We start from the raw sequence: 14,479 nt of genomic DNA, 5'->3' as shown, positions 1-14,479 counted from the left end.
AGGACAAAGGCGTTCTTGTTGAAGCTGATCCTGAACCTGAAAGGACCTTGAAGAGAAAGCTAAGAGAAGCTAAAGCACAACTCTCTGGAGAGGACCTAACAGAAATTTTCAAACAAGAAGAAGCCATGGCAGCCGAAAACAACAACAATGCCAACAATGCAAGGAAGGTGCTTGGTGACTTTACTGCACCTACTCCCGACTTCTATGGGAGAAGCATCTCAATTTCTGCCATTGGAGCAAACAACTTTGAGCTAAAGACTCAATTAGTTTCTCTAATGCAACAGAATTGCAAGTTTCATGGACTTCCATTGGAAGATCCTCATCAGTTCTTAGCTGAATTCTTACAAATCTGTGTCACTGTCAAGACCAATGAGGTTGACCCTGAGGTCTACAAACTTATGCTCTTCCCTTTTGCTGTAAGAGACAGAGCTAGGATATGGTTGGATTCACAACCTAAGGAAAGTCTGGACTCTTGGGAAAAGTTGGTCAGTACTTTTCTGGCCAAATTCTTTCCACCTCAAAAATTGAGTAAGCTAAGAGTGGAGGTCCAGACCTTCAGACAGAAGGAAGGTGAATCCCTCTATGAAGCTTGGGAAAGATACAAGCAATTGATCAGAAGGTGTCCTTCTGACATGCTTTCTGCATGGAGCATCATAGGTATCTTCTATGATGGTCTGTCTGAATTGTCCAAGATGTCATTGGACAGCTCTGCTAGAGGATCTCTTCATCTGAAGAAGACGCCTGCAGAACTCAGGAACTCATTGAGATAGTTGCAAATAACTAATTCATGTACACTTCAAAAAGGAATCCATTGAATAATGGGACAAATCAGAAGAAAGGGGTTCTTGAGATTGATACTCTGAATGCCATATTGGCTCAGAATAAAATATTGACTCAACAAGTCAATATGATTTCTTAGAGTCTGTCTGGAATGCAAACAGCAACAAGCAGTACCAAAGAAGCTTCATCTGAAGAAGAAGCTTATGATCCTGAGAACCCAGCAATGGAAGAGGTGAATTACATGGGAGAATTCTATGGAAACACCTGTAATCCTTCATGGAGAAATCATCCAAATCTCTCTTGGAAGGATCAACAGAAGCCTCAACAAGGCTTCAACAATAATAATGGTGGAAGAAATAGGTTCAGCAATAGCAAGCTTTTTCCATCATCTTCTCAGCAACAGACAGAGAATTCTAAGCAGAGCCACTCTGACTTAGCAACTGTAGTCTCTGATCTATCTAAAACCACTCAAAGTTTCATGACTGAAACAAGGTCCTCCATTAGAAATTTAGAGGCACAAGTGGGTCAGCTGAGTAAGAGGATTACTGAACTCCCTCCTAGTACTCTCCCAAGCAATACAGAAGAGAACCCAAAGAGAGAATGCAAGGCCATAAACACGTCCCACATGGCCGAATGCATAGAGGAGGGAAAGGCAGTGATTTCCACTGAGGAAGACCTCAATGGACGTCCACTGGCCTCCAAGGAGTTCCCTAATGAGGAACCATGGGAATATGAGGCTCATACAGAGACCATAGAGGTTCCATTCAATTTACTTTTGCCATTCATGAGCTCTGATGAGTATTCTTCCTCTGAAAAGGATGAAGATGTTACTGAAGAGCAAGTTGCTAAGTACCTTGGAGCAATCATGAAGCTAAATGCCAAGTTAATTGGTAATGAGACTTGGGAAGATGAACCCCCCTTGCTCACCAAAGAACTGGATGACTTGACTTGGCAAAGATTACCTCAGAAGAGACATGATCCTAGAAAGTTCTCAATACCTTATACCATAGGCACCATGACCTTTGAGAAGGCTCTGTGAGACTTGGGGTCAAGTATAAACCTCATGCCACTCTCTGTGATGGAGAAGCTAGGGATCCTTGAGGTACAAGCTGCAAGAATCTCACTAGAGATGGCAGACAATTCAAAGAAACAGGGTTATGGACTTGTAGAGGATATCTTGGTAAATGTTGAAGGCCACTACATCCCTGCTGATTTCATAATCCTAGACACTGGGAAGAGTATGGATGAAACCCTCATCCTTGGTAGACCATTCCTAGCCACAGCAAAAGCTGTGATTGATGTTGACAGAGGAGAATTGGTCCTTCAAGTGAATAAGGACTCCCTTGTGTTTAAAGCTCAAGGATCTCCCTCTGTAACCATGGAGAGGAAGCATGAAAAGCTTCTCTCAATACAGAGTCAAATAGAGCCCCCACATTCAAACTCTAAGTTTGGTGTCGGGAGGCCATCATCATGCTCTGAACATCTGTGAGGCTCCATGAGAGCTCACTGTCAAGCTAGTGAAACTAAAGAAGCGCTTATTGGGAGGCAACCCAATTTTATTTAATCATATCTATTTATTTTCCATTGTTATTTTATGTTTTCTATGGCTTGATGATCATGTGAAGTCACAAAAACAACTGAAAAAGCAAAAACAGAATGAAAAACATTATTAAAAATAGCACACCTTGGAGGAGAAGCTTACTGGCGTTTAAACGCCAGTAAGGGTAGTAGAATGGGCGTTAAACGCCCAGTCTGGCACCATTATGGGCGTTTAACACTAGAAATAGGCACCAGACTGGCGTTTAACGCCAGAAAGGGGCACAGAACTAGCGTTTAATGCCAGAAAAGAGAGAAAAGCTGGTGTTTCCACGCCAACATGGTGCAGGGATGAGAAATCCTTGACACCTCAGGATCTGTGGACCCCACAGGATCCCACCTACCTCATCTCTCTCTCTCTCTTCTTCATACCTTCCCATAACACCCTTCCCCAAATACCCTTCTCCAATCACCTCAATACCTCTTCCCCAAAAACCCCTCACCTATCAAATCCTACCCTCTTCTCCATAATCTCTTCACCAATCCACATCCATCCATCATAAAACCCCACCTACCTTACCATTCAAATTCAAACCACTTTCCCTTCCAAACCCACCCATTCATAGCCGAACCCTACCCCTCTCTCCACTCCTATATAAATCCATCTTCACTCCTTCATTTTTCACACATCATAAACACTACTTCTCTCCCTTGGCCGAACCACTAAACCCCCTCCATCCCCTCTATTTCTTCTTCTTCTACTCTTTTCTTTCTTCTTTTGCTTGAGGACGAGCAAATATTCTAAGTTTGGTGTGGTAAAAGCGTTGCTTTTTGTTTTTCCATAACCATTTATGGCACCAAAGGCCAGAGAAACCTCTAGAAAGAGGAAAGGGAAGGCAAAAGCTTCTGCCTCCAAGTCATGGGAGATGGAGAGATTCATCTCGAAGATCCATCAAGACCACTTCTATGAAGTTGTGGCCAAGAAGAAGGTGATCCCCGAGGTCCCTTTCAAACTCAAAAAGGGTGAATATCCGGAGATCCGACATGAGATTCGAAGAAGAGGTTGGAAAGTTCTCACTAACCCCATTCAACAAGTCGGAATCTTAATGGTTCAAGAGTTTTATGCCAATGCATGGATCACCAAGAACCATGATCAAAGTGTGAATCCGGACCCAAAGAATTATCTTACAATGGTCCGGGGGAAATGCTTAGATTTCAGTCCGGAAAATGTACGGTTGGCATTCAACTTGCCCATGATGCAAGGAGATGCACGCCCCTACACTAGAAGGGTCAACTTTGATCAAAGGTTAGACTAAGTCCTCATAGACATTTGTGAAGAGGGCGCTCAATGGAAGAGAGATTCAAGAGGGAAGCCGGTTCAACTAAGAAGGCATGACCTCAAGCCCGTGGCTAGGGGATGGTTGGAGTTCATCCAATGCTCAATCATTCCCACTAGCAACCGGTCTGAAGTTACTATAGACCGGGCTATCATGATCCATAGCATCATGATTGGAGAGGAAGTAGAAGTTCATGAGGTTATATCCCTAGAACTCTACAAGGTGGCGGACAAGTCCTCCACTTTGGCAAGGTTAGCCTTCCCTCATCTCATTTGTCACCTCTGCAATTCAGCTGGAATTGACATAGAGGAAGACATCCTCATTGATGAGGACAAGCCCATCACTAAGAAAAGAATGGAGCAAACAAGAGAGCCCACTCATGAACCTCACCAAGAGCATGAGGAAATTCCTCATCATGAGATTTCTGAGATGCCTCAAGGGATGCATTTTCCTCTACAAAACTATTGGGAGCAAATCAACACTTCCCTAGGAGAATTAAGTTCCAATATGGGACAACTAAGGGTGGAGCACCAAGAGCATTCCATCCTCCTCCATGAAATTAGAGAAGACCAAAGAGTCATGAGGGAGGAGCAACAAAGGCAAGGAAGAGACATTGAGGAGCTCAAACACTCCATAAGATCTTCAAAAGTAAGAACAAGCCGCTATCACTAAGGTGGACCCGTTCTTTAATTTTCTTGTTCTTTATTTTTCTGTTTTTCGTTTCCTATGCTTTATGTTCTATCTATGTTTGTGTCTTTACTACATGATCATTGGTGTCTTAGTGTCTATGCCTTGAAGCTATGAATGTCCTATGAATCCATCACCTTTCTTAAATGAAAAATGTTTTTAATTGAAAAAGAAAAAGAAGTACATGAATTTCGAATTTTAAAATAGATTAATTATTTTGATGTGGTGGCAATACTTTTTGTTTTCTGAATGAATGCTTGAACAGTGAATATTTTTGAATTTGTTGTCTATGAATGTTAAAATTGTTGGCTCTTGAAAGAATAATGGAAAAGGAAAAATGTTATTGATAATCTGAAAAATCATAAAAATGATTCTTGAAGCAAGAAAAAGCAGTGAAAAAGAATAAGCTTGCGAAAAAAATGGCGAAAGAAAAAAAATGCGAAAAAAAAAAGAGAAAGAAAAAGAAAAAGCAAGTAGAAAAAGCCAATATCCCTTTAAACCAAAAGGTAAGGGTAAAATAAAAAGGATCCAAGGCTTTGAGCATCAGTGGATAGGAGGGCCCACAGGAATAACATCCTGGCCTAAGCGGCTAAACCAAGCTATCCCTAACCATGTGCTTGTGGTGTGAAGATGTCAAGTGAAAACTTGAGACTGAGCGGTTAAAGCCGTGGTCTAAAGCAAAAAGAGTGTGCTTAAGAGCTCTGGACACCTCTAATTGGGGACTCTAGCAAAGCTGAGTCACAATCTGAAAATGTTCACCCAATTATGTGTCTGTGGCATTTATGTATCCGGTGGTAATACTGGAAAACAAAATGCTTAGGGTCATGGCCAAGACTCATAAAGTAGCTGTGTTCAAGAATCAACATACTGAACAAGGAGAGTCAATAACACTATCTGAATTCTGAGTTCCTATAGATGCCAATCATTCTGAACTTCAAAGGATAGAGTGAGATGCCAAAACTGTTCAGAAGCAAAAAGCTAATAAGCCCGCTCATCTAATTAAGACTGATCTTCATAGATGTTTTTGGAATTCATCGTATATTCTCTTCTTTTTATCCTATTTGATTTTCAGTTGCTTGGGGACAAGCAACAATTTAAGTTTGGTGTTGTGATGAGCGGATAATTTATACGCTTTTTGGCATTATTTTTAGGTAGTTTTTAATATGTTTTAGTCACTTTTTATTATATTTTTATTAGTTTTTAAATAAAAATCACATTTCTAGAATTTACTATGAGTTTGTGTGTTTTTATGTGATTTCAGGTATTTTCTGGCTGAAATTGAGGGACCTGAGCAAAAATCTGATTCAGAGGCTGAAAAAGGACCGCAGATGCTGTTGGATTCTGACCTCCCTGCACTAGAAGTTAATTTTCTGGAGCTACAGAAACCCAAATGGCGTTCTCTCAATTGCGTTGGAAAGTAGACATCCTGGACTTTCCAGCAATATATAATAGTCCATACTTTGCTCGAGATTTAATGGCCCAAACTGGCGTTTCAAGTCAGCATAAATATTCTGGCGTCAAAATGCCAGAACTGGCATAAAAGCTGGAGTTAAATGCCCAAACTGGCACAAAAGCTGGCGTTTAACTCCAAGAAAAGTCTCTACATGTGAAAGCTTCAATGCTCAGCCCAAGCACACACCAAGTGGGCCCGAAAGAAGATTTCTGCATTAATTACTTATTTTTGTAACCCTAGGCTACTAGTTTTCTATAAATATGACCTTTTACTATTGTATTTTCATACTTTTGATCTTGGAATACTTTTCATCTTTGGGAGGCTGGCCATTCAGGCCATGCCTAACCCTTTTGTTCTTATGTATTTTCAACGGTGGAGTTTCTACACACCATAGATTAAGGTGTGGAGCTCTGATGTTCTTCATGAATTAATGCAAAGTACTATTGTTTTTCTATTCAACTCAAGCCTATTTCTTCTCTAAGATATCACTCGTTCTTCAACTTGATGAATGTGATGATCCGTGACACTCATCACCATTCTCACCTATGAACGCGTGCCTGACAACCATCTCTGTTCTACATGCAAACAAGCTTGAATGTGTATCTCTTGGGTTTCTAATCTAAGATTGGAACCTTCGTGGTATAGGCTAGAATTATTGGCGGCCATTCCTGAGATCCGGAAAGTCTAAACCTTGTCTGTGGTATTTTGAGTAGGATCTAGGAAGGGATGACTATGACGAGCTTCAAACTCGCGAGTGTTGGACGTAGTGATAGACATAAAAGGATCAATGGATCCTATTCCAACATGATCGAGAACCGACAGATGATTAGTCGTGTGTTGACAGTGCATTTGGACCATTTTCACTGAGAGGACGGGAGGTAGCCATTGACAACGGTGAAACCCAACATAAAGCTTGTCATGTAAAGGAGTATGAATGATTGGATGAAGGCAATAGGAAAGTAGAGGTTCAGGAGGAACAAAGCATCTTCATATGCTTATCTGAAATTCTCACTATCTCTATCCTATTATATATTTTATTCATATTTTAATTATCTTAAATTCCATAACCATTTGAATCCTCCTGACTGAGATTTACAAGATGACCATAGCTTGCTTCAAGCCGACAATCTCCGTAGGATCGACCCTTACTCACGTAAGGTTTATTACTTGGACGACCCAGTACACTTGCTGGTTAGTTGTGCGGAGTTGTGACAAAGAGTTGAGATTACAATTGTGCGTATCAAGTTGTTGGCGCCATTGATGATCACAATTTCGTGCACCACTAATATAATAATCTTTTAATTCAATTTCCATAAAATACTTAGGGAAAGTTGTATAAAGATGGGCTTGGACCTTAATGAAAGAGAAAAGATAAATTGGCACGTGTGATTATGAGAATGATTGAAAGGTCACGAGAGGGTGACGGAAAGTAAATAGTTATGGTGCCGATTTGAAAATGTTAAGCCGTTGGCTTTATATATGAATGATTGTGCGGGGACACCCATAAATATGGAATGACTTCCAGAAGAAATGGTCACATGCTTCAGCCGGAGAATCAAAGCTTGCAAGTACTTGCAGAAGTCATGTTCGGCATACTTCAGTTGGAAAATCAGCGCTTGCAAGAGGTTCGAACCTTACAAAGGTTATGCCACTGGAATGCCTTATCTGACTTGCGAGTCAGATTGCGTCGGGTGTGGGTCAAAACCGACAAATGAGCTCATTACCTGCCTTAACGGATGGTCAGTTACTCGAGCTAAGTTAGTTAGATTCTTGATAAAAAAGCGTGGACAAAGACCGAAAAAAAGGGGTCTAAGTGACTTTGAATTCTTTGATTTGCAACGGCAGGTTTCTTTATTATGGTGGAGCTGTATCTTACAAACCTGTGGAAGATCTTGCATTTGTTATGGCAAGATTTTATCAACTTGGTGGAACATTTATGAACTACTATATGGTATTGAAACCTATGATATCTTCTAAGTTTGTTATTATACATATATGAGAAAAGAATTGAGTTGATAGCACAAAGTTTTGATGTGAAACAGTATCCTGGAGGAACCAATTTTGGTAGAACCACATGTGGACCTTTTGTTGCTACTAGTTATGACTATGATGCACCACTTGATGAATATGATATGATATTTATTTATTTATCTATCTTATTTTGGTTCTAAAGAGAATCTAAAATTTAATTTATATATTATGCAGGAATCATTAGACAGCTTAAGTGGGGACATCTTAAAAATTTGCATAATTTCATAAAGCTTTGTGAAGAAGCATTGATTGCTACTGATCCAGCAGTTACATCTCTTGATCCAAATATAGAAGTATATATGATTAGCACTTTTTAAAACTTATATCAGATTTTCTTAAATTTCTTCAAGCTTATTATGTTTCTAATATCTTATTAAATCATCATTATATGCTTTATAGTTTCTGCTCTTTGAGCTCTCATGTTGTAGTTTACAAAATAGATAATGTGTGTGCTGCTTTCCTTGCTAACATCAATACTACAATTGATGTGATTGTGAATTTTAGCGGCAATTTGTATCAATTGCCGACATGGTCAGTGAACATCTTACCAGACTACAAGAATATTGTGTTTAATACTGCAAAGGTTTGCCTCATACAACATTTCAATAAAATTAAACAATGTTGAGGGACTATTTTGTGAGCAAACTAATCTTTCAGTATACTCAAATTATTTAGATAATCAATTGATCAGATTTAATAATCAATATTTAAATTGTGTACTAAGGTCTATATACTTTATCTTGTTTTAAATCCTAAGAAATAATTTCATGTGTTTCCATTTTTATACTTAAGATGTGAATTTTTTTTTTTTATTTTCGGTTCTCAGCAGAATTGGATTGGAATGTTCTGACCTGGAGACTCTCTGCATCAAAGATCAAGTCCTAACAACCAAAAGTATGCATTCTTTTTAACCTTTTCTCCCCATTTTTATTTGAAGCAAATGAAGCATTTAAGTATGAAAATTTTAGATTTGCTGCCATAATACTGATTTTATGCCACTGTTCCTTTTTACTAGGTGTGAAAAAGATCATTTGTTGGGCTATAAGTTACCATCTTATGCACTCATCTGAATCATCAACCAAAGATTCTAATCTTGTGCTATCTGCAGAAAGGTGTCATGACTTCTTTCCATTTTGATCCTGCCATCCCTAAAATTTAGAGTAGAGAAATATATCAAAGTCCTTTAATTTTTAACCCATTTTGTACACTTCATTGCTGCAGCATTAACTACAGGTTGAACATTCTGCACAATATTTAAAATGAAAACAAGAGCTTAAAGAAATCATTGAAGGTAATTTAACACAAGTTGCTGCAAATTTATACATTTACCACCTTACCATGTGCAACTTATTTTGCATTGTCACTTTTCCAAAATATGGCATTGCCTATAATTATTCTATATTATATTTATTTTCCTGTGACAAGATGTGGTTACCGAGAATGAATTTGAGAAAAAATTGTTTGCCAATCATTGCTTCAGCTTCAGCCTGGTATATGTTTTCTGCCATTGTTTTCATTAAATAGTGGAAATTTCAATTTAAATATGTAAATTTGATTAATCTAAGTTGTTCATTTCACACCAATTTGATTGATGTAATTTGTTTAAATTTCTGTTCAGTCCGTACATTACTAATTACTTTAATGTTAAATAATCTTTAGTTTGATTGATGTAATTTTTTCAATCAATAATAGTAGTTTATAGCTTTCAAATATATTTAGTTTCAATTTTAAATTGTTTGCAACCATTTAGTTTGATGCAATTTTTTTTTAAATTCAGTTTTTGTGGGATTTTAAACCGTCACAAAAAAATTTAAAACACTGCCAAAACATTCAACTCAAACACCCCCCCCCCCACAAAGTAGACAAAGAACCGCCATTAAATTATGTCTTGGAGTTTCTGCAAAACCGCCACAAATAAGCTCGTGGTACCTCAAATTTTGGAGGTTTGGAAAACTCCCACTAACCTTTTGGTGGGGTTTCAAACCCCTCACAAACAAGAAAAAAAATGTCACAAATCAACTTGAATCTTGTAGTGCTAATAGAGGGAGGTGTAATTACCATTACTTATATAAGGTCACAAGGGAATTTAGCAAATCATTTCACTAAAGGTTTGTCAAGGGATAGAATTAAAGAGATAACTTCTAAAATGGGATTAAAACCTGTTGTTGTTAAATGATGGCAACCGAAGCTCATTCTATAGACCACTGGTTTTGAAGTTTAATGGGAAATAATAAGTTATTTAACAATTAGAGCACTAAGATATAGGATTTAGTACTATATAAATAAATTAAGAGGATTTGTTAAAACTCTTAATGGATTGGTAATATTGTTTAGGTGGAAACTTGTAACTCCCTAATTACCCTAAGCCTTACCTCTAGCCGTAAAGCAAAGGTTAATCAAAGGTTACAACAATTCTAAGGCTTATACATATTTCTATATATAGATAGAAATAACATATTCTAGAAGCCCGGTGAAGGATTAAGCTCAAAGACAGAATTACAAAAGCGCGAAACGTTCACACGAAGCTAACACATAAGATACAAAGTATAGATGCAAGAATGGAACATATATAGATATAGGGGTATAATAATCATAGGGAACTAGCCGCAGCTTGCAGAGTTTAAGCCGACTAGTCACAAACAGAAAAATACAGAGTTTTGGAGTTAAAACAGCTTATACAACTTAGCTCTCAAGTAAGCCTCTAAGGCCATAAAGTCTAAAACAAAGGGTGAGAGAAAGTACTACAACAAAATAAAATAGAAATAAGCCAGGAAGAAACCATACTCTGCTCTGTCACCATGTCCGCAACTTCACCGAGGTGAATTACGACCTGCAACTGCAAAACAACAACAAAGTATGGAATGAGAACCGGAGGTTCTCAGTATGGTAATAGTGCCCAATAATGTAAGATGTAAGGCTTTGAGACGCCGAAGGCAATCTTAGAACTTCACATCGAATACGAATATTCAAGATTAAAACAAAATAATTCACTTAAACCATAAACAATAAACAAGTTTATCTAAACTTAGGGGAATTCTAACTAATACTAGTCACCGCTTTCCCAAAGCCTTCACCAACCTACCCTCCATGTGATCCCATCGCCACCGCCTACCTAACCTCCTCATCACCAGACAGTCACAGATAATGCAATCAAGTAAAATACAAGTAGTATTCATATATCTCAATTAATTCAAGAAGCAAGTAGGCATATTATACAATTAGGCAAACTCAAGTAATCAAAGCAAACAAACACATAAGAGGTGCATATGATGAATGCCTATCCTATTGGCTCGTGATATCACTTGTTGGTCCGTAAATGCCAACCCGACACATCCTCTTGGATGTAGCCTTTTCTGCCACGCCAGAGATATAGTGCCCTGCATACTCATGCAGCAGCGAATCTGCTATGCTAGAGATATAGTGCCTTGCACACTCATGCAGTAGGGAGTTTACTACGTCAGGGATATAGGCCCCGCACACTTCATGCAGCAGAGAAGGAAACAATAACAACCATTCATGCAGCAAAAAAATCTGCTACGCCGGAGATATAGGCTTCGCACACTCTCAACAACAACTTCTCATGCAGCAGAGAAATCTGCTACGCCGGACATATAGGCTATGCACACTCTCTACAATAACTTCTCATGCAGTAGAGCTCCGCATACTCTCGAAAACAACTTCTCATGCAGCAAAGAAATCTGCTACGCCGGAGATATAGGCTCCGCACACTCTCATATAATCCAATAATTTCCTCATCATTCTTTTCCAAATTTTCAACTTATCACAACCAGCATCAATTCATAATTTTCCATTCCGAACTCATCGGTTCCTCAATTTCTCAATTCGTTGTCAGTAATCTCCAAGTTCACTACTCTTCCTTCCCTCTCAACCAAACTCTCCTCAATACACCAGAAACCTAAACCTCCATTCTCTAACTTTTAAAAGTAATACCCAAATAATTCCACCCAAGACCTTCTCTATGGTTAACATCCAAAAACAAGCCAAAAAGTCTTAAATAGGTATCATAGAAGTTTACAAGCTTGTTGGGAAGGTGAAACAGTAAAAAATAAGATTTTAGTTGAAAAACAGGGCATGTGCGTATGCACAAGGGTGTGCGTACGCACGCCCAGAAGGGTTTTCAAAATGTGTGTGTATGCATAGAGGTGTGCGTACGCACAGGTAGTAAAAATTCCAACTTTGTTCATCTGCACAAGGCATGCAAACGCCCTCAACAGAGTGCACCTTCCAACGTGTGCGTGCGCACAGCTTGCAGAACTTCGTTGGTTATGTGTGCGCACAGGGCGTGATAGCGCTCCCATCAGTAAGCCTTCCCCTATGTGTGTGTACGCACAAGGCTGTGCATGCACACAGGTTCAAAAACTCACAGGGGTGTGTGCACACAGGGCTGTGCGTGCGCACACAAACCAAAAATCACAAATTCTGCAGCAGGCACAGAATTCAGATTTTGACACCAAACTTTGAATGATCATAACTTCCTCTACAAAAATCCATTTCCTACAAACTTTATATCCATTTAAATATTTTTCCATGAACTTTAAATTAAAGTGAATTTCAATAAATTTTGAAAACTGAGACTCAAGTTATGTTCCATCAAAGTTCACCAAAAATCGGTTTTTACCAAAAACCTCAAAACCTCAATTTTAACCAACTCTCAACTCAAAACCAAAACAAACCTGCTCAATCATCATAAAACACTACCACACCCAACATCTTAGCATTTCATATCATTCTCCTTAATTTCACACCTAAATTACTCAACCAATACACCATATATCACTACCAATCCATAATTCCCAATTCAGTTATAAATCCACACTCATAATCATCATCAACCAACAACAACCTTGATGCGCATAAACTTGTTATGCCACGATTTAGGAAATTGCACGATCGGCAAAATTCCTTCCGGCAAGTGCACCGGTTATCGTCAAGTAAAAACTCACAATAGAGTGAGGTCGAATCCCACAAGGATTGGTTGAGTGAGCAATTCGGATTAGAAGTGTGTTCTAGTTGAGCAGAATCAAAATTTAGATGAGAATTGCGGAATGTAAAATTGGCGGGAAACGTAAATGACAAGAAATTGAAATGGCGGAATCTTAAATTGCATGAAGTAAAGAGCAGAAGCTAAATTGCTGAAATTAAAAGGGAATGGGGGTGATTGCATGAATTTAATTGCAGAATGTAAAGAGAAAGTGGAAATCAGAAATGGGGAATTCATTGGGTTATAGGAGATATTGAGATCTCCGAATCAAAACATGTTTATCTCTTCCTCAACCAATGCGTTCATTGAATTTTGCTTGGCAATCTTATATGATTGGATCCCAATCCCTTGGCTCACCAATTCTCTCTAAAAACAAACAAATTCCCAATCCCTTGGTTTAAATGTTCATAAGAAGAGATGATGCTCGATCACTGATTATACCACACAGTTTCATGAACCACAATTTGGTAGGATTACATGTCACAATATCCATCCAAACCCCAATCCAATTCATTGTGAGAAAGCTTCTCTAGCATGAATCCTCCATTCCTTTCCCAAGGTTCCGAAGGATTCCAATTATGGGTAGTTTCTTTCCCAAGACAACTACCCAATGGAATTAGATCGAGAAGCTTTCTAACAAAATTCAAGAGAAAAGATTGAAGAAGAAGATAAACTATTATTGATTCATTGAATTACAATAGAGCTCCCTAACCCAATGAAAGGGGTTTAGTGAGTCATAGCTCTGAATTCAATTACAAAACTCAAGAAAATGATCTAAAGTTCCCCGATGCCCCCTCAGGGGCTGGATTCCCCTTTCCTCCCATGTGTCACCCCAATGCCGAAACTAAGGCCTTTAAATAGGCTCCCTAAATTACAAAATGAAAATGAAATTCAAAGCAAATTACAATCAAATGAAAATAAACTATTCTAGATGATTCTTGTGGCCTTGATTTGGTGTTGTTGATGGGCCTTGCTTGCTTGAAGGGTAGAGTGACATAATTGATCCAAAAAGGATAATGATCCATTAAACTACACTCAAACGTTGCACCCCCCTTTCTTGAGTCGTCACTTTGTTCTCTTGTCAACCTTGCCAATTTGATGCCAAATATAGACTATTATACCTCGTTGGAAAGCTATGGATGTCAGCTTTCTAACGCAACTGGAAGCACCTCAATTGGATTTCTACAACTCGAGTTATACTTCATGGAAGGTGAAGAGGTCAGCTGGCCTGATTGCATGTTGGTACTATGCTCTTCTATGCACATTACGGGGCTGTTTTCTCCCTCAATTTTTAGTATCCACCATGCATGCCATATATTCTTGATAGCTCTAGATGTCTTCTTTCCAATGCATTTTGAATCACCTCATTTGGAGTTTTGTAGCTCAAGTTATTTATGTTTGAAGAAGGCATGGTCAAGCTGTTCCATATAACACGTTTAAGCTCCAGTTTAAGCTTAAACTGGAGCTTAAACGCTGGCACTCCCTGGAGGCACAAGCTCGAGCATGTTTAAGCTTCAGTTTAAGGTTAAACTGAAGCTTAAACGTGGAAATGAGAAAGCAACCCTGGAGGAGAAAAATAGTCGAACACGTTTAAGCTCCAGTTTAAGGTTAAACTGGAGCTTAAACGTGGAATGCTCCTGGTGCCTTTCTTAC

General features: G+C 38.7%; 1 protein-coding gene and 1 non-coding gene across 2 annotated transcripts; one reads left to right on the top strand and one right to left on the bottom strand.

Moving 5' to 3' along the window:
• Window positions 1-530: 530 nt before the first annotated feature.
• LOC148545851 (small nucleolar RNA R71) lies at window positions 531-638 on the bottom strand. Its single transcript, XR_015901475.1, has one exon. It is a non-coding gene; the product is annotated as a small nucleolar RNA R71 (small nucleolar RNA).
• Window positions 639-7,323: 6,685 nt separating this feature from the next.
• Window positions 7,324-11,542, top strand: LOC107615705 (beta-galactosidase 6-like). The gene is made up of 6 exons (XM_088499100.1): window positions 7,324-7,532; window positions 7,639-7,744; window positions 7,836-7,922; window positions 7,998-8,130; window positions 8,253-8,407; window positions 11,411-11,542. Exons 1-6 carry the CDS (start codon window positions 7,324-7,326, stop codon window positions 11,540-11,542), a joined length of 822 nt encoding a protein of 273 aa, XP_088355226.1.
• The last annotated feature ends 2,937 nt before the right edge of the window (window positions 11,543-14,479 follow it).

Source organism: Arachis ipaensis, chromosome B9 (genome assembly GCF_059453495.1).
Source record: "Arachis ipaensis isolate K30076 ecotype BB chromosome B9, ASM5945349v1, whole genome shotgun sequence".
In the NCBI taxonomy this organism is placed as follows: domain Eukaryota; kingdom Viridiplantae; phylum Streptophyta; class Magnoliopsida; order Fabales; family Fabaceae; genus Arachis; species Arachis ipaensis.
The sequence above is the reverse complement of the archived record's forward strand: the minus strand, read 5'-3'. Positions and strand labels throughout refer to the sequence as shown.